The 22,856-nt window shown below is 50.0% G+C and overlaps 1 protein-coding gene across 5 annotated transcripts in view; it reads left to right on the plus strand.

The window, feature by feature from the left end:
* Window positions 1-284: 284 nt before the first annotated feature.
* Window positions 285-22,856, plus strand: part of ALOX5AP (arachidonate 5-lipoxygenase activating protein) — a 30,106-nt gene continuing 7,534 nt past the window's right edge. Inside the window, exons 1-6 of one of the 5 annotated variants that reach the window (XM_015083763.3) lie at window positions 289-485; window positions 6,760-6,859; window positions 16,075-16,249; window positions 16,901-16,971; window positions 21,243-21,324; window positions 21,753-22,849. In XM_015083763.3, coding sequence (XP_014939249.1) covers window positions 416-485; window positions 6,760-6,859; window positions 16,075-16,249; window positions 16,901-16,971; window positions 21,243-21,324; window positions 21,753-21,761 — 507 coding nt within the window. In that variant the 5' untranslated portion in view covers window positions 289-415 and the 3' untranslated portion in view covers window positions 21,762-22,849. Of the gene's footprint in view, window positions 486-6,759; window positions 6,860-16,074; window positions 16,250-16,900; window positions 16,972-21,242; window positions 21,325-21,752; window positions 22,850-22,856 lie in introns of those variants that run through there. The other 4 variants (XM_015083762.3, XR_003421996.2, XM_053213620.1 and 1 more) reach the window with 4 other exon arrangements.

A 22,856-nucleotide genomic window follows, 5' to 3' on the forward strand; every position in this document is an offset into this window, starting at 1 on the left:
TATTTTTAGAGAGCGAGCGAGAGAGAGAACCCAAGCGCGTTCCATGTTGTCAGCACAGAGCCCGACGTGGGGCCCCATCCCATGAACCGAGAGATCATGACCTGAGCTGGAATCAGGGGTCAGACGCTTAACCAGCTGAGCCACCCAGGTGCCCCTAAAACGTAAGTTTTATTTTGTCTTCCCTTCCGGCTCGGCTTCCAAGCCCTGCTTCTCCTGGCTGGTCACACTGAGCCAGGACACTTTGGTGGCTAGTTAAAAAAAGAAGAAGAAGAAGAAGAAGAAGAAGTCACTGTGTAACTGTGCTGGGACCTTTGGAAATTCTAGTGATGAAAGGCAGGGCCCTCACTTCCTCTTTCTGAGCAGCACAGGGTGTCACCAGACAGGAGCAGTCCTTGCCGGGGAGCCCGAAGCAAACATGGATCAGGAAACCGTGGGCAATATTGTCCTGTTGGCCATTGTCACCCTCATCAGCGTGGTCCAGAACGGTAAGGGAACGCCCTCACTCAGAGGGGGAGACAAAACCGATTTTGTTTGTCAATCGCTTGAAAGTCAGAGGCTCACACCGTTCTCTGTGTCTGTGCACACTTTTGCCCACTTCCCCCTTATTTGTATTTGTTTTCTTTTTGCTTTGAATGTATAGGATATATGCACTTATGCATGACTTTGGGGGTTTCCTTCTGTCTGGTATTTCTTGCACTTCAATGTTGGTGACTAACCATGTTTGTAAAGCCGGGGCTGCGATCTAGAAGCTTTATAAAAACCCTTACTAAAGTGTCTGCAGTCAGCATTTTAACTATTAATTACTGTGGCCAGAGACCGGGTGGGAGGCAAGAAGCCTAGAAAGGGAAAGTGAAATACATGTTGTCTCAAGACACTGGGCTTTTGTTAAGCGCAGCTGGGCTGACTTCAGTGAAACTGACGTTACCTGTCACCTGTAGGCTAAAAAAAAAAAAAAAAAATTGAATTTGGATAGTGGGAGGAAGAAATCACCTTATTATCATTTATCTCTGTATTGCTTCTTTTTTCTTTGGAAGAAAGAGATTCTTTGTAATACTTTTTTTTTTTTTCCTAGCGATGTGTAGTTTTGAAGCATTTTTCATACGCGTTATATATTAACTATTAATGTAAAGAGAGAGAGGAAACATTTTTTCTTGCGCGGGGTTTGCATTTCCATCCACCTCGCTCTCACTTAAGAAAACCGAGCAAGGAAGAAAGAAATACGCAAGGTACCGGGACCTGAAAAAGACAAGACCGTGTAGCATTGTCTCTTTAAAGTTCCGAGTTAGGACTGCCACAGATTCTTTTTCTAAGCGTTTCCAGTGGCTTTGTGTTTTGCAGTTTATTAAGATAGAGGAAAAAAGAAAGTAACTACCAAGGGCGGCTGTTACCACTTAATGGTAATTATTGCGTGTTCACACACTGTTGTCACACTTTGGACATTTGAATGTTTCACCAATTTGGGATCCTCTGTTATTTCCCCCCAACTTGAACCTGGACAGAGGCTGAGGATTAGCCTTCTGAGCCCTGAGTAAGGCCTCCCTGAGACCTCCCCACACCAGAGAGACCCGCTTTCCCCTGTATGTTCCTCTGTGGAACAACAGTTGGCTGCTTTTTGACCCAACCATTTTCATGCTAAACCCACACGATAAAGTGGCAGCTCCGAGAGGGAACAGGTGGGTTGTTTAGTCTGCCATTCCTCGAGCCATTGCTATTTCCTGCAGGCGTCAGGACCTCCCTTGGCCTTGCGAATCAGCAAGGGATTCATTTATTCAACGTGCAGGGACACCCCCGCCCCCCGCCCTTGTGATGGTCAGAGTCCTGGCTTTATGGGGACATAGCTGTGGGGTGGGTGTCCCAGGAAAGAAAGGGTAGCGAAAAGAGATGACCAGGCAAGGTCAGTAGGAAGCCTTCAAAAACCGGTCTGGTTGGGCGAGTGGGCGGTGCTTTTCCAGCTCTGTGTAGGGTCTCCCCTCCCACCCTCCCCCTTGTAAATGGCAAGGTAACTGACAAATACCGGTGGACCCGGGAGCCAGTGCCTTGTCACTGGCCAGTGTGGATGGGGCTAAGCTAGCTGGAAGGCTGTAGGTCACCCCGAACTGCTGCCTCTCGGTTCAGAGCTGAGCTGGGGGAGGCCGCAGGGTCTCCTGTTGTGAGAATAGAGTCTCTTCATCGCTCCCGAGATGCAGAACCCGGTCCGGGCCTGTCGAGTGGGTCCCGGGCTTTTCCCCGAGTGCAAAGCAAGCCCTGATCCGACTTGAGGGGGACGACGAAGTTCCTAATTATTTTTGGCAGATGAGATTAAGTCTTCTTCCTTGGTACGGTGTGGAAGGGGAGATGATAGGCGGCCAAATGTCTGAGCCTTAACAGCTGCAGCGTGGGGGCCTTGACTTTTGGCAGGCCATTTCAGAGAGATGGCGACACAACACAGTGGCCTCGCTGCTAGAGCTCCAGCCGCTGATGCGGGATGAAGGCTGCCCGGTGGGGAGCTGCAAACCTGGACCAGGGTGGAGCCATCGTTTGGGGCCCGGAGACTTTTTCAGGCTCTTTTTGAAGCCACATGAAAGCCATGCTTTCCCTCTGAGGCCGAGACCCGGACTGCCGTGTGATGTGGAGACCGCTGGGTGAGGCCTTTTACTTGTGACCGTCAAATGTGCCCATGTCGGGGAACAAGACAAATCCAAACGACCCGGAAGAGAATATCTGTGCTCGCTTACACCTGGGCTTTCAGGCGAAGGCAAAGGTTCAAGTGCTTGTCCCGAACCCTTTGCAATGCTAATTAACCTCAAGGTTGCAACCATGGGTCCTCCTCCGAGAGTTCAGAAAATATGCAAAAACGGTGCCTTTCTCTCCCTGCCCCGCCAAATGCCACTTCAAACCCTTCCTCTTAGTTTTAAAAAATATTTCCGTGTTGTCGCCCGGCACCACAGACGTTGTCTTTGCCCCACGACAGAGAGGTCCGGTCCGCATGTGTCCGTGATGGTGTCTTGGGTCTGTGCTCTCTGTTCACTGTGTGAGAACCTCATTTCCCAGAAAGAGGCCAGAGCCCAGCCTTCCCCCAGAGCCCAGAACTTCCCCCTCCGACTCTGAAACGTTGTTGAGTCATCAAGATCTTTGAACCTGTGACCCTCTTCCAGCTCGATCCAGCAAAACACAGATCTGGAAGCACAGAGCAAGTTTCAAATACGTCGTTCCAAGAAAGCGGGGCCAGAACCACCAAAGGCTGGTTTCCCAGGGAATGCAGATAGATGCATTTCCTATAAATAGCATCCAGAGGGCCTCCGACCCCTCCTGCCGAGGTGCCAGCAGCGTTGACATGCAGAAACACGCAGGCAATAAGCATGAATTTGGAGAAAGTGATTTCCATAAGCAGCCCAACTAGTTAGCTTGAGAGGAGAAGGTGAGCCGAGGGGAAGGGCCACTGAGCCCATGCATGGAAGCCTGAGTGGCAGCAGAGAAGAGATGTCCTCCAGCAGGAGAGCCGTTCCGGCCGCCCTTCTGGTTGTGGGGAAAGGTGGTGGGAACTGGCATCATCCTCTCTCTCTCAACTCTCTTCTTACCGTGAAGCCAGGAAGGGAGACATCGTGGCCCTGCTCTCGCAGGGGGTTGTGAGCATAGGACAAGGAGGGCTAGAGAGCTGGCAGGGAACACCTCCATTTCCGTGCCACCCTGGTACTCCCACCCCCACCACACACACTCGAAGTGAATCTCGCGGGCACCATATTGGAAGACCTAACGGCCCAACGTAGGGTTAAATGGGCCGTGGAAACAGGACTCAGGAGGCGCCCCAAAGCAGAAATCTTATTTGCAGCATTCTCAACAGCTCCGGCCTGGACCCTCCCGTGATAGAGAGCTCACGGCTACTGGACTCCCCCTTTCCGTTGTTAGGTGTATTGGGAGTTTGCTTTGTGTCGAGCATGGTGCTTTGTGCTGGGCATAATACTATTTCACTGAATCCTTGCAGCCTGTGAATTATATCTATATCTATCGATCGATCGATCGATCGATCCTATTTTACAGATAAGCAAAGTGGGGCTTGGAGAGGCTAGAACAATGGTTGGACTGAGATTCAATCCAATTCCAAAAAGTAGACGCTTATGCTATGTTTATTGCCTCAAATTCATTTATTCAAAAGCTCCCTACTCAAGAAGTTCTTTCTTACGCGTGCTGAAATCTACTGCCCTGTAACTTCTAACCACTGGTCCTGTTTCTATTGTCTGGAAAAGCTTGGACTATGCTTGCTGCTTCTAGGTTTACAGAGTCAGCCATCCTGTCATCAATGTATCATTTCCTTTGTGACTTGGTTTCCAGAGTCCCTTGTCATTGGGTTACACCCTTCCACCCATCTTGCCCTGAGCTTTCTAAGATGCAGACAGACGCTTCCTGTACAGGGAAACTCACTCTTCCTGAGATCCAGACATCAATCCGATTAAGATAATCACAGGTGCATTATTCTTTTGAACACTTGTTATCGCACTGCTGGCTCGTATTAACTTTGTGCCTAACTAAGTCCTCAAGATCGTTTTATGTGATCCTGAGAAAGCTGTTTGCCTTCTCTGACTCCCAGCTTCCTCAACTGACAAGTGGGGCTACGATGACTTCCGTGCGTGTCTGTTGAATATATCGCACGGAGAGGCGCCCGGGTGACCCAGTCGGTCAAGCGTCCAACTTTTGATCTCAGCTCAGGTCTTGATCTCAGGGCTGTGAGCTAAAGCCCCGCACTGGGCATGAAGCCTACCCAAAAAACAAACAAACAAACAAACAAACAAAGCCACCCTGCAATGGAACAACCTAGGGAAAGTAGCCTGCGGTGCCCGGCATGCGGTGTGTGTGCTCTTTAGTGGTCGGCAGCCTTTTCTCTCTGTGTCTCTGACTCTGGTGCTATCCCTCTGGTTTGGCTCACCGTCAGCAGCTGGCCAAGATAAGCATATCAATGGTCTCTGCGCTCGAGGTTTCTGTAACATGGTGGAAGATAACACGGGGGTGGGGTGTGAATGGGTGGCGAGGCGTGGGCAAAGGAAGGCAAATTCGTTCAAGTGTAGCTAAGAAGGAGGGAGAGGGAAAGCCTCGTAGGCTGGGGCAGGCTTGCTTTTTTGTTTAATGGGTAGGAGAGATCCGAGTATGTTTCTAGGGTCAAGAGAAGGAGGAAAAAAGAGAGGGAAGGTTCAGGAATTGGGGAGAACACTGATGAGACAAAGGCCCGGAGAGGCAGCAGGAATGGGCTGGAAGTCACAGGTCGAGGGCAAGCCCTTCAAACGAGGAAGGGGTCTGTCTGAGCAAGGAGAGAGAGAAGGCAGGCAGGCACGGAGAACTATAGCCACGTCGTGCTGCTGGTTGCAGAAATCACCTCTGACTTTCTTAATACTATCTCTGCTACCTGTTCAGAGGCAAGGGCCTCCTAGGTTCCGGACCCTTAGGTTCGGAACCCTTAGGTTCTGGAAAGCCAGTGAGCAGGACTACCTGCTGTCCTTTGTGCTAAGAAGAGACATTCAGAACAGACAGATGTGTACTTAAACCCTGTGTGGCTGGTGGGTCCCCTGCGGTGAGCTGCAATGTGACAGCAACAGGAAGAAAATATCCTCATCTGCCCCCTTGGATCTGAGTCCCCAGCTTCACTGTTCCCCAGTGGGGTGGCTCTGAGAATGCCACCCAACCCCCCTGAGTCACTGGGGCCTTGTCTACAAAGGGGAGACAGCATGGCCCACTCCGCGGAGTGGGCACAAGGCCCATCGAGGGAATAGACGTCAGGTGTCTACTGGAGGGGGACGCCCCCTGCTTACCAGTGGGCCCGTAGCTGCTATGCCCCCAGACAGGCATGTTGCTAGGGTACGGCTGTGCTTTTGCCCAAAAGGAAACCAGAGAAGGCTTTTATTCCTATACACGGTTGATAAGGCATCCATTTCACAGCTTTTTGAGGAGGCTAATATCAAGCTGATGAAAAGGGATCCCACAGGGACCCCTGATATTCTGGAAATAGGAGCAGAGGAGTAAAAGACGAGGGGAAGGGAGAGAGACCTCCATCCCTCCCCGCTCCATCCAATCTATAGACAGACCCTTGGGATTCTGCCTTCTCGGCAACCCCCCCCCCCCAGCCCACCGCCCCACCTTAGCGGGCTCCCTATCTTCCGCTGTCCCGGTCCTGACCCCTCTGGACGCTCCCCATGCAGAAGACGGAGTGGCTTCCTGCTTCCACCACTTGCTCAGCTTATCCCTGCCAGTGACTCCTTGTGGCTCATGAGATGGGCATGAATTTTGATTTTCTTACCGCGGCTCACATCAAGGTCACAGTCACGCCACCAAATCCGGCAGGCGCTTCTCAACTATCCTCTTCTCCAGGCCTGGGCTCGCTTAGTGCTTTCTCGCTCTGTCCACCCTGTGGGCACCGCACGTGGCCCCCCACCAGGCTCTGCGTTCCCCTCCATCCGCGGCTGGGCGCACTGGATAAATTTCATCTAAGTGTTTTGTTCGCGGTTTACGGTCTGCCTCCTCCTCTTCCACCCCCGCCAGAGCATGAGCTTCTCAGGCCAACGTCCTTTGTGTGTTTTGTTCTCGGATGCAAGCTAAGTGTCCGGCTCGTGGCAAGTCAGAGGTTAGTAGAGATAGCTGCTGAGTGAATTTCTGGCAAATGACGTTTGACAGAAGACATTTGGGGCTGTTTGGAGGGCACACCGAGGAAACATTTAACGTTCTAGTAAAATAAGGGGACGACAGGCTCATGAACGTGCCCATGGTAAACCAGATCCAAACCTTTCCCTCTGTCAGGGTTCTTTGCCCACAAGGTGGAGCATGAAAGCAAGACACAGAATGGGCGGAGCTTCCAGAGGACGGGAACACTTGCCTTTGAACGCGTCTACACTGCCAAGTGAGTTCAAACCCTGACACTGCAAACTAACAGAGTGGGGCCCTGGGCAAAGGGGGCCTTCCTACTGGAGTGAAGGCCACCGTCAAGGCTACATGTCTGTCTGGGTCGACCTTCAGAGTGCCAGGAAGGCAGAGCTCCCAGGGACGATTGAACCTCACCTGGGTGGGGGGTGTTGGGGGCACCCTTGGTCATCTTAATAAGGGCTAGTGTTTAAAGAAAGGAATTAGGGGTAGTGGGGGGCGGGAGTGGGGAGAGGTACAATCGCCGCAGCTCCCCCGTGCTCCAGAAGCCTCTGAGCCAGTCACGTAGCCACGGCGTTACCGACTTCCTGGGGAACTCGTCCAAAGGGACTACCATGCAAACCAGCCATGCAAACTCATCGGCTGGCTTTGGAGGCAACAGGTGGGACGCGATGGTGACAGCCTTCAGCTCACTGTCCCTTGCGTCCCCCTTGGGGGGACTTCTGGAGGTGTGCCAGGACCTTTGGTAACGCCCGCTCTCCTTGAGCAACCAGAACAAGAACAGAAAAGAATGGGGGAGCTGTGTAATTCCTCCCCATCCCCCCCCCACCCCCCGCCATTCTTTACTTTTGAATAAAAAAGCTGTTTGAAAATACCTGAGCAGCTCAGAGAAGGAGATGGGAGCTACTCGGGATGCAAATCTGAATGGACGTTATTCACACACGCGTTTTTCCTTTACGCAGAATGTATTTGGACAGCAGTTTCAGGCAGTGGCCTGTCTGCTTCTCTGTGCCTGTGACCAGGGGCCTGTCACGGGGAAAGGCTTCGGAGAGGAGCTGGCCAAGGAGCTGGCCTTCAGTCTCAACTCGGAGGTGGCTCTGATGGCCGCAGAGATCTTCCCACAGGGGCAGTCGTGGATACCCAAGGAAATTGTCACAGGCTGATATCCAGGTCCCTTCACCCTTTCTGAGCCCTTTGCCTTTTGGGCTCGGGACTTGAGGCCACTCCCGAGTGCTCGAAGCCCCTCCAAGACCTCCCCTTCACTCAGGCCACCTGCCGTGGGGCCCCCCTCGCTCACACTCTGCTGTCCCCAGTAGGGTCATTCCAGCAGTCTGGTCTCAGGGAAATCCTTTGCTAAACTACCTACCGGGATATTTCTCTTTTAACATGTGGACCTTCGGGGTATTAATTCTCAGAATCAGTCGAAAAGTTTAAAGATGTGTCTGAAGCCATTTTAGACACTGACACTTAAAGGAGCACAGGGAACGTACGTAGGGCGCATCGCTGTCTTTGTGCCATTTGCAGGGGGAGCCGTGAGAGCGCCTCTCAGACACTCTGCGTGCGAGAGGTGCGAAGAAGGTGTCTTTGATCAGGGACGCCCCGAAACGCTCTCTGCAAACAACCCCGAAGGGCACATTGACGCTATTTGACTACTTGGGAAGGAGAAGCTTCTTTCTGCCCAGATCTCCGCGTTTTTAGCAGTTGCACCGGGTGGCTCCGTTCCGGAGAAGCCGGGCGGCGCAGGTGGCCTGAGGTGGTTTCACCTCGTGCCGAAGTTCAGTTTCCGTTTTGGCAGCAACGAAGACGAAGAGGAGACGAAGAGGAGACGAAGAGGAGGAGGCCAGGCCGTCTGGGTTCTGCCGCGTCCCCCAGGGGGGGCGCTGGCTCTGCGCCTAAGGAGCGGCTCCGCCCATACCTGGCCCGGGGTGCCAGCCTCCAAATTGCAGAAGTCGCCCTTTGGTGGCCGCTGCGCTGCGTCATTTGGGAGGGCGGTTTGGAAGTTCCGCAAGGCTGCGGGGTTCCGGGAGGGAAGAAGGCGCTGGAGGACCGTGGTGGCCCATCCCGGCTGCGCCGGGGGTCCCCACGGTGTGGGCGCGTGGCCCAGCTCCCCAAAGCCACGCGTCTGTGCTTCACCTCCGTGGGAGGAGAGCCACAAGAGTTGGGAGGAGAGGGAGCTGCAGAGCGGGATCAGCTAAGGGGGAGAGACGGAGAATTTTCTGGAAGAGGGAGGCGGCCCAGACGCTGCTGTGGTTCTGTTACAAAGACCACTTCCTCCCTGACCCAGCTGACGGCAGTCTGTGTGCCTGTGGTGGTTTGTCCAAGGGCTGAAAGATCAGGGCCACGGGCCACCACGTGCTCGCAGAACCCAGAGGCGCCGGTGTGCCTGCGTCTGCCAGGAAGTTCCTGCCAAGGGGTCCTGTGTCAGAGGGACTCGTCTGGCCCCCAAAGCACCGAAGAGGGTGCCAGCTGAGCCGTGGATGTGCAGCAAGAAAAGAACAGGGATTTAATCTTGCTATCAAAAAAAATAAGAAATTAAGCTTTGCTCGGTTTTAATACACAGGTTGAGAGCGGTGTGTATGTTATACCCGTCACAGGGTTGCACAATCAGATCTTCTGGTTGATGGGGTGTGAGATCATAAATGTTTCCAGACCATGGCTGTAAAGAAAAACTAGCGTAAAGGATAAATGATGCTGGTGGATTGAAACGCCTGATGCAGATTTTTCAGCACCAAATATGACTGCTGAGTGATGCAGATGGTTCGAGATCGGGGGGGCCGTTGATAAATGGGTATCGTGGCTGGGTGTGGCCCATCGGCTCCAACGGGGCCCCGGTTAACGGTCTACGAGGGTAGAGCCGAGTCAGGGTTTGAGAGATAAAAAGAATCTTGACCTTGACTCTGTTCACGTGTGCAAGGCGTAGTCCAAAGCCCTGTTCCCAGATGATGAGCACAGCTAGAACAGAGCTTGATTTCTGGAGAAAAGTCTCAGTTAAACTGACCCAAGATTCTTCCCCATGATGCTGGTAAGCACAGGCTGCAGAGAGGTGACGGGTCTCTGGAGAAATGTAATTTTCTACAGATGTTCCATAGATTACATGTTCCTGGGCTGGTAACAGGTATTACAGAGGAGAGCAAGTTCTGTAAAACAGGACTTTTGAGAACTTCTAAGGTACTGAGGAACACTGTGATTCTTGGTTCTCCAAGAAGGGGAAGTCTTTTTTAAGTACAGATACACCCCCCCATCCCTTTTTTTGGGCAGGTCATATCCAGGGTTTAGTGCTTCACAAAATGCATTTTTTGGAAAATGCCACCCTAATATCCCTTCTCCCTTGCACCTCTCAAAATCCACTTTGTTTATTTTTATTTTTTTTAACATTTATCTATTTTTGAGGGGGGGGAGGGGCAGAGAGAGAGGGAGACACAGAATCCGAAGCCGGCTCCAGGCTCTGAGTTGTCAACACAGAGCCCAATGCCAGGCTTGAACCCACAAACCGCAAGATCACGGCCTGAGCTGAAGTCGGACGCTTCACCGACTGAAGCACCCAGGCACCCTTCAGAATTCGCTTTAGGCTCACTTCTAAGTAGGGTGGACTTGTAAATAACTTGAAGCTAATAGTTCTGCATTGATTCCATCCATTAGTATAGCTACTATTACCATTATTAGTGATAATTTACTTGCTTTAAGTTAACCTAAACAAAACCCTTAGTAAGTTCTCCTGCACTTATTCCCGAAGGTGGAGAAAAACAAAAGGCAAAATACGAGTCCCTTTCTCCATGAGCACACAGAGTGTCGTGCATCACATTGAACACAGCAGAGTGACTTGTCGACAAATCGGGCAAGTGCCTCAGAATCAGACCTGGGGAAATGAAGAGAGCCAAGATGGGTCTGTCAATTTTGTCTCGTAGAAAGAACGGCACAAAACCCTCCACAAAAGAAAATTTGGAGTAATAATAATTTGTCTGCAGGAAAGGCATTTCCACTGGGGACTGTAAGAAGGAAGACATTGGAGAGGTAACAGTCACCGTTTATTGAATGCTTGTTCTGGGCTAGGCACTGCTCTATCTCATTTTATTTTCATAAGCAGGGCGGTAATTACGTCTCCACTCACCTCTTTTTTTTTTTTTAATTTTTTTTTTCAACGTTTATTTATTTTTGGGACAGAGAGAGACAGAGCATGAACGGGGGAGGGGCAGAGAGAGAGGGAGACACAGAATCGGAAACAGGCTCCAGGCTCCGAGCCATCAGCCCAGAGCCCGACGCGGGGCTCGGACTCACGGACCGCGAGATCGTGACCTGGCTGAAGTCGGACGCTTAACCGACTGCGCCACCCAGGCGCCCCTCCACTCACCTCTTATAGATGAAGAAAACTGAGGCTCAGTGCACTCACGCAGCGGCAGAGTAGGCATCGGACCCAGGCTTTGTGCCTTTAAAGAGCATGTGAACATCCATCCGGCTCCACCTCAAGGGACGGCCCTGTCACTGACCAATGCCACTTGAATTCAGCCCGGCGGTGGCTCTCTGCCAAGGAGGGACATATGCATGGGGAGCTGTGGATCGAAGGCGGGTCAGAGACTCTGGATCGGAAAAAGACTGGCTTGAGCTAGATCGAGGGACAGGAGTTGGGAGTTTCATTCCAATCCAGACAGACCGTGTTTTATGAGGGACCCGGGTGACTTGAGACAACAGGCAAGAATGATTGAAGGACTGATCCAATGTCACATTACTATACCGTTCTCTCTAATGAGCAAATTCCTTAGATAATTAAGCATTTTGAAAAACTACATCACCCAGCCCAAACCAGTACTCAAATGCAAACAAAACCAGAAGCATGTGAATGAGGAGGACGTAGGGGCGATCTTTGGCATCAATAGATCGTCAAATTGTTGGAGCCTCAGGTATTAGATCCCATCAGACATAGAGCATTATTCAATTAAATAAATAATAATGTGACCTAGTTTTCTAGGGTCACATTCTCAGTCCCAAGGCTGTGGGTTTGTTCCTCTAGTACGTAATAGCTGTGACATTGGGGCGCTCCATAGCTGCATACGGTACCTGTTTGTTCGCTGAGTACTTCACCCCAAATGATAAGTTGGTTCAAGGCTCCTGCCCTTCCTCCGGGTCTGATTCTGAGGTGCTTGCTGGGTTTGTGGACAGGTCACTGTGCTGTGTTCAATATGATGCACCACACCATCAATGTGTTCGTGGAGAAAAGGACTCGTATTTTCCCTTTTGTTTTTCTCCACCTTTGGGAATGAGACACAGAAGTACTTACGTAAGTACTACTGTGTCCGCTAGATCAGTGAAACCCCTGGGTACCCAGCAAGCTCAGCGGGGCTGTGCTCTCTCCCCTGTGCCTGTATCCCAGGGTAGGATACGCTGCTTTCTTGCCTTTAATTTCATTGACCTCTCCGGTGGCGGATCTTTTGATCATCAGAGGGACATGAAACTTCCTGTGGCCGGGGACACGGCACATCCTCTCTGGGTTCTCTGTGGGGGATGGACCAGAGTCCTCAATGGTACCACTGAGGCATGAGACGCTATCAGTCTGAATAAGGGTCCGTCGCCGATTTAGGAGGAAAGTCATGAGAACCAGATCAGGGAGGGTCCAGATGAAGGAATCCAAGGAAGGAATTCAGATAAAAGGCCAAATACGCTTTGAAGAGTGCATCTTTGCTTTGCCTGTTAGTTTGAGTGACATTAGACCAGTGGTTTTCAAACTTGAGTGTGCTTCAGAGTCACCTAGAGGGCCTGTTAAAACACAGATTGCGGGGCCCCACCCATTGAGTGTTTAATTCTGTAGGTCTCCAATGGGCATTAACACTTTCAGTTTTAGCAAGTTCCCAGGTATTCCGGATGCCTGCTGATCCAGGGACAACACTTTGAGGACCACCTCACTAGAGCATCAACTCTTAAAGCTTACGTGGATCTTAGAGTTACTCTCAGTCTCTTAGTGTTTCAGGTGGGAAAACTACATCCAAAGTGATTATTTTGCCATTGACAAACAGATGGTGAATGTCAGGTCAGAGGCGAAACCTTAGTCACGTGCCCTTTCCACTCCATTGTGCTGCCCTTCCCCATTCACGCTTCCATGTCTTGTAAGGTGGTTTTTCCACGGATGTGCGTGTATTTTTTTTTCTTTTTTCAAGGTTTTATCCAAGGTATAGTTAGTTAAAATATAGTGTAATATTGTTTTCAGGAGTAGAATTTAGTGATTCATCACTTACATACAACACCCGGTGCTCAACGCGACAAGTGCCCTCCCTGAATGGCCATCACCCATCTAGCCCATCCCCTACCCACCTCCCTCCCTCAACCGTCAGTTTGTTCTCATCATAAAGAGTCCCTTGTGATTTGTTTCCCTCTCTCTTTTTTCCCCCTTCCCGTATGTACATCTATTTTGTTTCTCAAATTGTATATATGAGTAAAATCATAGGGTATTTGTCTTTCTCTGCCTGACTTATTTTGCTTAGCATATCCTCTGGCTCCATCCACGTCATTGCACATAGCATGAGTAATACTCCATTGTATTTATGTATACCACGTCTTCTTTCTCCATTCACCAGTTGATGGACATTTGGGCTCTTTTCATAGTTTGGCTATTGTTGATAGTGCTGCTGTGAACTTTGGGGTACATGCACTGCCTTTGAAACTGTATTTTTGTATCCTTTGGGTAACTACTTAGGAGCGCAATTGCTGGGTCGTAGGGTAGTTCTATTTTTAACTTTTTGAGGAACCTCCATATGTTCTCCAGAGTGGCTGCACCAGTTTGCATTCCCACCAACAATGCGAAAGGGTTCCCTTTCTCCACATCCTCGCCAACATCTGTTGTTTCCAGAGTTGTTCATTTTAGCCATTCTGACAGGTGTGAGGTGGTGTCTCATTGTGGTTTTGATTTGTATTTCCCTGATGATGAGTGAGGTTGAACATCTTTTCATATGTCTGTGAGCCATCTGGATGTCTTCTTTGGAAAAACATCTATTCATGTCTTCGGCTCATTTTTTCCTCTTCCTTCCTTCCTTCCTTCCTTTCTTTCTTTTTCTCTCTTTCTTTTCTTTTCTTTCTTTCTTTCTTTCTTTCTTTCTTTCTTTCTTTCTTTCTTTCCTTTCTTTTTGAGAATGGGGAAGGACAGAGGAAGAGAGAGAATCTTAAGCAGTTTCCGTGACCAGTGAGGAGCCCGGCATGGGGCTCGATCTCCTGACTGTGAGATTGTTACCTAAGCCAACATCAAGAGCTGGACTGACTTGACTGACTCAACCTACTGAGCCACTCAGGCACCCCTTCTGCCCATTTCTTAACTGGTCTTTTTGTTTTTGGGGTGTTGAGTTTGACAAGTTCTTTATGGATTTTGGAGACTAATGCTTTATCAAATATCTTCTCCCATTCTGTCGGCTGCCTTTTAGTTTTGTTGTTTGTTTCCTTCACTGTGCAGAAGCTTTTTATCTTGATGAAGCTCCAGGAGTTCCTTTTTGCTTCTTGTGACATGTCTAGTAAGACATTGCTACCGCCGAGGTCAGAGAAGTTACTGCCATGTTCTCCTCTAGGACTTTGATGGTTTCCTGCCTCACATTTAGGTCTTTCATCCATTTTGAATTTATTTTTGTGTATGCTGTAAGAAAGTGGCCCAGTTTCATTCTTCGGCACCTTGTTCTTCAGTTCTCCCAACACCATTTGTTGAGGAGACTGTCTGTTTTCGATTGGGTATTCTTTCCTGCTCTGTCAAAGGTGAGTTGACCATGTAGTGGTAGGTCCATTTCTGGATCTTCTATTCTGTTCCACCGATCTATGTGTCTGTGTTTGTGTCGTACCTTACTGTCTTGATGACTACGGCTTTGTAATATAGCTAGAGGTCCCAAACCGTGATGCCTCTAGCTTTGTTTTTCTTTTTCAGGATTGCTTTGGCTATTCAGAGTGTTCTGTGGTTCCATACATCTTTTAAGACTGTTCGTTCTAGCTCTGTGAAAAATGCTGGTGGTATTTTGATAGGGATTGCATTACATGTATGGATGGCTTTGGGTAGTATAGACATTTTAACAATGGTTGTTCTTCCAGTCCATAAGCATGGAATATTTTTCCAGTTCTTTGTGTCCTCTTCAAGATATTCCATAACTGTTCTACGGAATCAGTCATAGAATGATATCCGACTGAGTCCTAGAAAATATCTGTACCTCTTTGGCTAGGTTTTACCTCTTTGGCTAGGTTTATTCCGAGGTATCTTACCTCGGATATTTTACCTCTTTGGCTAGGTTTATTCCGAGGTATCTTCTTGTTTTTGTGTGATTGTAAATGGAATCAATTCCTTGATTTCTTTTTCTGCTGCTTCATGATTGGCGTATAGAAATGCAACAGATTTCTGTACATTGATTTCACATCCTGCGACTCTGCTGAACTCGTATTAGTTCTACCAATTTTTTGGTGGAGTCTTTCCGGTGTTCTACATAGAATATCATGTTATTTGCGAATAATGAAAGTTTGATTTCATTCTTGCCGATTTGGATGCCTTTTATTTCCTTTTGTTGTCTGCTGAGGCTAAGACTTCCAGTACTATGTTAAATAGTGAATGGTGAGAGTGGACATCCCTGTCTTGTTCCCGACCCCAGAGGGAACACTCTCAGTTTTTCCCCCATTGAGTATGATATTAGCTGTGGGTGTTTTCATATGTGGCCTTTGTGATGTTGAAGTATGTTCCATCTGGCTACTTTGTTGGGGATTTTTATCAATGTGGATGTGCATATTGATGGTCCTGACCGAGACTGTCAACTTCTCCAGAGGATATTTGCTATTTTTTTAGTGTAGTCGAAGAGCTAACAGATATGGTTACAGAGTTGGACTGACCAGGACATGCATCCTGGCCCCATCACTTCGTAGCTCAGTGACACTCAGCAGTTAGTCAACTTCTCCCAACCTCAGTTTCTCATGCGACAATGAGGGTAACTGTGGTAGACTGAATAAAGAGCCCCCAAACATCTTTACATCCCAATCCCAGGAACCTGTAGGTTCTGTTACATGGCAAGAAGGAATTCAGATTGTTAACCACCTGACCTTAAAATCAAGAGATTACTCTGGATTATTTGGGTGGAACCAATGGGATCACAAGGCTTCTTTTCTTTTTAATTTTTTTTAATGTTTATTTATTTTTGAGAGAGAGACAGAGAGTGAGTGGGGGAGGGGCAGAGAGAGAGACACACACAGAATCTGAAGCAGGTTCCAGGCTCAGGTGTTAGCACAGAGCCCGACGCGGGGCTCAAACCCGTGAACTGCGAGATCATGCCTTGAGGAAGTCAGATGCTTAACCGACTGAGCCACCCAGGCACCCCTAACAAGGGTTCTTTAAATGTGAAGGAAGGAGGTGAAGTGGGTGTCAGAAAGACCCTCTCGGCCACTGCTGCCTTTGAGGTTGGAAGGGGGCCACAAGCCAAGGAATGCAGGTGATCTCTAGAAGCTGAGAAAGGCAAGGCAAAACGGATTCTTCCCTAGGGTCTCCAGCGGGCTTGCAGCCATGCTGACCCACCTTGACCGTGGCCCAGTGAGACCCATTTGGACTTCTGACCTCCAGATGATTTGTCTTGTTTTAAGCCCCGACGTTTGGGGCTACCTATTCCAGCAGCCGCAGAAAACGCATGCAGTCACCCTGCGCGCTCACACGGCTGCGGTGAGTGTCTGGGGGGACAAAGGGTGTAAAATATCAGCATGGTGGCTGGTGTGAGGGGAGAGCCCCTCCCCGAGAGCGAAGACTGAGCCCTGAACACGGCGATCGCACCACCAGCATGAGACCTTTCTGAGCGTCAGCTTTTCTGAATCGACCCTGGTTTCTTTCACGCTGGAAGCTCATCTCCCCACCCCCCCCACCCCCCCACCCCCCCCCCACCCCCCCCCCCGCCAGCCTCGCCTTTGGGTCTCAGCTGACTTGTGTGTCTGACAAAGGTTTCTCAGTTGGGCTCCTCTCTCCTGCACCCCCCACCCCCCCACCCCCAATCCTGACAGCTGCCACAGCCCTGCTGTCTGTGTTGCTCACTTTTCAATTCCAAGAAGCACTTTGGCACAGCCAGGAGCAGGAACCCTGCCAAAACGAATCCATCAAGAAACTGAGTCTCCGACTGGCTTCACTGAGGAAGGGACTAAATGGATTCTGAGCATGTATTTGCTTTATGCCACTGCCTATGTCTCATAAGTGGAGTCATGAATGGGGTTCGTGCTTCATGTGTGATGGTGATTATCGGCTTGGGGTTTCAGGTGGTTTTCAGACGGTGCCGCGATAGCGTGTTTCCTGATGCTTCTTCTCCTTATTTTTTTTATTCTACAGCCAAAACTGTGTGGACGCGTACCCCACGTTCCTTGTCGTGCTCTGGAGCGCGGGGCTGCTCTGCAGCCAAGGTAACTCTGGCTTCTCCTTGTGTGTTCTCTTTCTGGAGCGTGCGCGGTGGGGAGGTTCAAGCGCGGGCTCTTTTGTTGAAAAGATTTTGCTTGACCTCCAGCTCCGATCCCCGTGAAGCCCTCGGAGAGGCGAGAACCCTCGGGAGGTCGTGTTTCAGGCATGCTCTGCGCCTGTGCGGAGCGGGTGCGATAATGCATTGCTAATGCTTGCTCCCCCGTGGCTGGTTGAGAGCTTCTGTGCCGGCAAGGGTGGTTTAAGGCTAAATGTGACTCAGAATCCTTAAGCAGTGTTAGCGCAGATACAAGGGCATTATAAATGAGGGCGCCTGAGGGATCTATTCTGGGACCGCCGTCACTCTGCTCTTCTGCTAATAAGCTTGCAGGGTGGCAGGTCCTCTGTCGGGCCTGGGTCTGCAGAGCCACGGGCCGGATTCCAGGTCCCCAGCCTTCTCCGGGGTTAGCAGCCGCCCACGGTCTTGACTTCAGCAGGTTGACTCCCAGAGTTGACTTAAAAGGACCAGGAAACCAGAGTCGTGTTTTTCGGGTCCCCTTTGGAGATCGGCACTGTGCCTGGCGGGGGGGGGGGGGGGGGGGTGGCGGAGGGGGTGCTGGCGTGACCTGGCCAGCTTCCACAATGTGGCCCCCCGCGGGGGTGTGTAAGAAAAGGCCACAAGTGTCCCCCGAGGGACTCTCTAATCCTTACCTCTTCTCCCACTTGAGGGAGTAGGTAGAGGGCGTATTATCTCCCTCTGTTATCTTTTTGTTAAGTTTCTTTATTTCTTTTTGAGAGTGGTGGAGAGAGCGAGTGGGGGAGGGGCAGAGAGAGAGAGGGAGAGGGAGAGTCCCACACAGGCTCTGAACCCAAACCGAGAGCCAGACGCTTAACCCCGCGGAGCCACCCAGGCGCCCCTCCCTCTATTCACCTGGAGAACACTTTGGTTCGGGGAGATGAGATGACGGGCTCAAGGTTACTCAGCTGGTGAATAACAGAGCCAGAAACGGAGCCCAGGTCTCTGGCGCTAAGTCCTGGATTTTGCACCAGGGCTTTTCTGCATTATCCACGTATATGATGCATAGACCTTGAGCACCTCCTACGTGACAAGCCCTGTGCTTAGATACACAGTGATAAATAACAAGACATAGTGGCCGAGCACATGGCACTTGGTGAGACGAACCACAGGAAAAAAAGCGAATGGATACATTGCTGCCGAGAGTGAGAAGCGCCATGAAGGAAAGGAATCAGGCGCAGGGACAGAGAACAGAGGTGAGGGATGGCAGCAGAAACCCCTTCAGGGACAGCATGTGGCCTCCTCCTGTGCTCCATAAGGCTGTCATCACTCACTATTTATTTACCACTATCTATCCCGGGTGAAATAAGAAACGTGTCCGGCGTCACTTGAAAAATCAAGCCAAACTATGCTTATACGAGGAGTTACGATTCCTTTTAGGTCCTAGATGATAGAGGCGGATCTAGAGTTGTTCTAGCTAGATAAATACAAAGGGAGTGTGAAGGTGTTTCAGAGCCCCGGAACTATGCATTTTCTGCCAAACAGTTGTTGGCATTGCTAGGGGTCAAAAGTGTCAGTAAACCCGCTTCGGTAATCATCATTTCTTATGCTCTATAGTAAATTCCTGGATTGTTTAGTCAAAAGGAACCTCAGAGATCATTCTCGCCCAGATTCTTCGCTTTACAGGAGCAGGAGCCCGAGTCCCAGAGGGATAAGCGGTTTGCTCAAACCTCAGAATTTTCGAGTCCAGATTCGAACCCACTGTGCCTTTCCTACTGTTCCAGGCGGCCTGGTGGGTCCACGAGGCATGAGCCCAGCCATTTTCCACCCCTGACTCTTGTGAGCTCATGTTCAGTTTAGCTCCTGTTGAGAGAGAGATGTGCTGGTAAGTTAGAGCAGAGCCATCCAGAAGGGACAAACCAGGAAAAACTTTGTTCAGGGCAGATTGTGAATTGTGACAGTTTCGTGACTTTCAGATAATAGCATGAACTTCATAAGTGGTTTCTTTTGTGTTTTGGTTTTCTTACCTGTCACATAACACTAGTATTTTGGGAGGGTCTGGGGACTGACAGACTGGAGACAGTTCTTTTTTTTTTTTTTTAATTTTTTAAGTGTTTTCTTTCTTTATTTTGAGAGACAGAGGGACAGAGAGAGAGAGAGCACACATGCATGAGCAGGGGAGGGGCAGAGACAGAGGGAGAGAGAGAATCCCAAGCAGGCTCTGCGCAGTCAGCACAAAGCCTGATGGGAGGGCTCTAACACACGAACTGTGAGATCATGACCTGAGCCAAAATCAAGAGTCAGATACTTAATCAAATACTCAGGCATCCCTAGAGACTATTGTGAGGACACTCACTGCTGGTGTTGTGACCCTGGGCTGTTCTTCACTCATCCTTCCTAAGCCTCAGTTTCCCCATTTGTAAAGCAGGAATAATTGAGTTCCCAGGGTGCTTGAGAGACTGTGCATAAAGTCCCTGACATAGTGCATGGCATATATCACATTGAACCATAGAAAACTGCTGATGCCTGACAGTTTAGGATCCACAAAAATGGCAGTTCATATAGTTCAACCTAACAATAGAAGCCCAGTAAATGTGATTATTGATGGCACTGGTGGTGGTAACATGGTTTTAAAATTATACAAACTTGGTTTCAGATTCCACCTTGTTAAAACATAAAATTCAACCGAATAAATTTGAAGACCTAATCGGCTTCATTAAAGGATTCACGAATCCAGCATCCCATCTAGCAAGCGGGGGGGTGGGGGGGGTGGGGAGGGGATGGGGGGAGGGAGGGGGGCAGAGGGGTTGTACAAAATGGAAGGTTTTTATAGGAAGGAGGGTGAGGCAAGAAAGTTGTTAGCAAAAGAAAAGGATTTTTCCGGGCAAGGTTTCTTTCCCTTAGAGAGGAGAGGAGGGGCCCTTATCCTGCAGACCTCACCTTCCTTCCATCCCCCACGTGGGAGAGGGCCCATGTGACCCATGACTGCCTTGGCTCGGATCAGAAAATTCCTGACTACAGATTAAGACTGCATTTTGGAGGGAGATGGAAATTGGTATCAGGTTAGATAAGAAGCCCGGTTTGGGGACTTGGCCTAACTGATGCCATTTTGGGTGTGTGGTTTTCTTTTTAACACTTTTCTTTGGCTTACTTGACGTTTATTAATTCAGTTAACAAATAAGTTTTGAAAGCCACTATGTGCCAGGCACTATGCCAAGCACAGAGATGATGGCTGGCCAAAAATGTGTGTCCTCATGGGCCTTTTGGTCTGGTAAGTGCAGCTGGGCAAACTGACTTCCTTGAGCCTAAATTTCCTCACCTGCCCAATGGCGACAGTGATACGCTCTTTACCAGGGGGCTGGGAGGATTGGAGACCCAAGTACCCAAAGTGCCTGGGGGCAGTGCCTGACATATAAAAAGCACTCTGTCGACACAATTAATTTGGCATTTGAATAATGCTGGGAGGTCTTCAGGGTGCTTTTATACCCATCACTTATATCACCCTCATAATTATTCCTGAGAGGTAGGAAAGCTGCAGTCACCCCTTTGTCCAGATGTAGAATGAGTTAAGTATTAGCTCCTGATCCAAATGGTTCTTGTGGGGTTGGGTTTTCTAACTCTCAAATCCAAGTTTCAGGACTCCTGATGCTCACGGGTGCTCCTCAGGGGACTAGAAAGCAAAGGGAATCTCCTTCTCTAGAGATGTTTTCTGAATTGGCAGCAATTTTTCAGAAAAGGTTGAGCATTGCACTGCCTGGTGGCCCAGAGGGGAAGGGTATACTTTTAAGAGAGCCAGCCTAGAGCTGGGCTTGGGGTTCCGGGTCTGGTTCCCCATCCCCTGCCCCGGACCACATCACACACACACACGCACACATACACACAAACACACAAACACACACACCACCCATCCCACCTGGCAGTCTTACACAAGCCCTTTGACCCCTGAAGCCCAAGTTTTCACATGTCGAATAAGCAAAGATGATATTGGTCATGTGCGAAGGATTCAGATTACATGATGGGCAGGAAAACACTTTGTAAACTGTACCACGACGCCCGTAGAAAGTAACACTACTATCATCGAGGTTCTAGGTTTCTACCAGCCCTGGGCGTTTGCTGAAGTTCAGCCCCAGCTGCCAGCACTTGAGGCTTCTGCTAGATTTCGTGACCAACATTCGTTGTATAATGACTGGATTAATACCATGCTAACTTAGCATGTTCTGGCATCTGTGAAACTCACACGGGTGTTTCCCTTTCTCCACTTAGTTCCCGCCGCCTTTGCTGGACTGATGTACCTGTTCGTGAGGCAAAAATACTTCGTCGGCTACCTGGGGGAGAGAACTCAGAGGTAGGCCACTGGGACTGTTTAAGAACCAGGTGTGAGCCATGCTTTTTGAGCAAGAAGAGGGATAGTTCACCACCATATTCTGCCCAAGATTTAAGGCTCTGGGCGGGGGCGGGGCGTGTCACTCGGGGCTGGAGGGTGAGGGCTATAGTATCCCTCCCCCTTTTCCCCCTGAACTTTGCGGGCTCGGCAAATACCGCTGGGGGACTTGATTCCTATGCCCAGTAACACATTCCTCCACGTGGCGTCGGGCCCACGAAGGATGCTTTCACACCGCCCGCTGCCCCTTCTTGCACCCCCTCTGCCCCCTGCTCTACTCCCACCCTTCAGAGTCTGACTTTCTGGGTCTGGCTTCCCAAGGCCTCCGGTGAGTGAAGCATTTCACTGTTTGCCTAAAGAAATGAGAACTAAAACGTGCACCTTGTGATCAGTTCTCTTGAGTAACAGATTTTCCAGGGACCAGCAGGAAGAATGTTGCAAAAATAGGACGCACGAACACTCAGAGGACGGAGCCTGTGAATAGAGTCCCCGTTGCATTGCTGATGGAGGCTGCCAGACGGAAAGCCCCAGAGCAGCAGTTATAACTTTGGCTACACCCGGTTTGGGAAATCCGGATTTCCATAAAATAAATGAGGATACTTACAGGAGACATGTTATAGTCTGCCACCAGTTCCTCAGGATTCTTGTTCGAATTTTATTTATTTATTTATTTTTTGAGAGAAAGACAGAGAGAGAGAGAGTGAGCAGCAGCGGGGCAGAGAGAGAGGGAGAGGGCGAGAGAGAATCCCAAGCAGGCTCCGCGTGGCCAGCGCAGAGCCCGATGTGGGGCTTGAACTCGTGAACCGTGAGATCGTGACCTGAGCTGAAATCAAGAGTCGGACACTTTGACTGAGCCACCCAGGCGCTCCCACTTCTTTCGAATTCTTAATGTACCAGCAGGGCTCCAGGAGCCAGGCGTGTGTTCTGGGAGGCTGCCGCCTGCCCGAGTGGTGACTCCAGCCCTCCCCTCCATTTTTCTCCCTTGTCTAGTTTCACATCCCCCCCCCCCCCCCCCCCCGTCTCTTACGATAGCACCCTCCTCTCGCGGTTAATGGGCTCTCCGTTTAGTTAACATCTGCAGCGGTGACAAAGGCATTGACATCCCGGGAGGTCGGCAGGTGAAAGCATTCTGTCTGGGGACCTTGGGAGCCTGTGAAACTAAATGGCTGGGGGCCGGGGGCTGATGGCGAGCTGCAGCCAAGAGAAGAATGACTCGTCTCTCAGAGATTCTTTCCTGGGCTCGTCTGCTATTCATTCCTCTCTAGTGGGGTTCTTATTTACCCTTGAAAACCACAGTTCCATTATCTCTCTTACCCTTATCAACACTCTCATAAATGATATTCCTCATTCTCTTCCACTCTGGAAAGCCTCTATTCCGCCTTTTCCCGGGAGAGCACCTGTTGTCAAGAAGCGAGGGGTGGTGGGGTGTCTATCAGTAAAATAAGGGGGTTCTGCTCTCTTGGGCTGCCTCCCGTGCATCCCTGTCTTCCTCCGCA

Source organism: Acinonyx jubatus, chromosome A1, assembly GCF_027475565.1.
Source record: "Acinonyx jubatus isolate Ajub_Pintada_27869175 chromosome A1, VMU_Ajub_asm_v1.0, whole genome shotgun sequence".
Taxonomy (NCBI): domain Eukaryota; kingdom Metazoa; phylum Chordata; class Mammalia; order Carnivora; family Felidae; genus Acinonyx; species Acinonyx jubatus.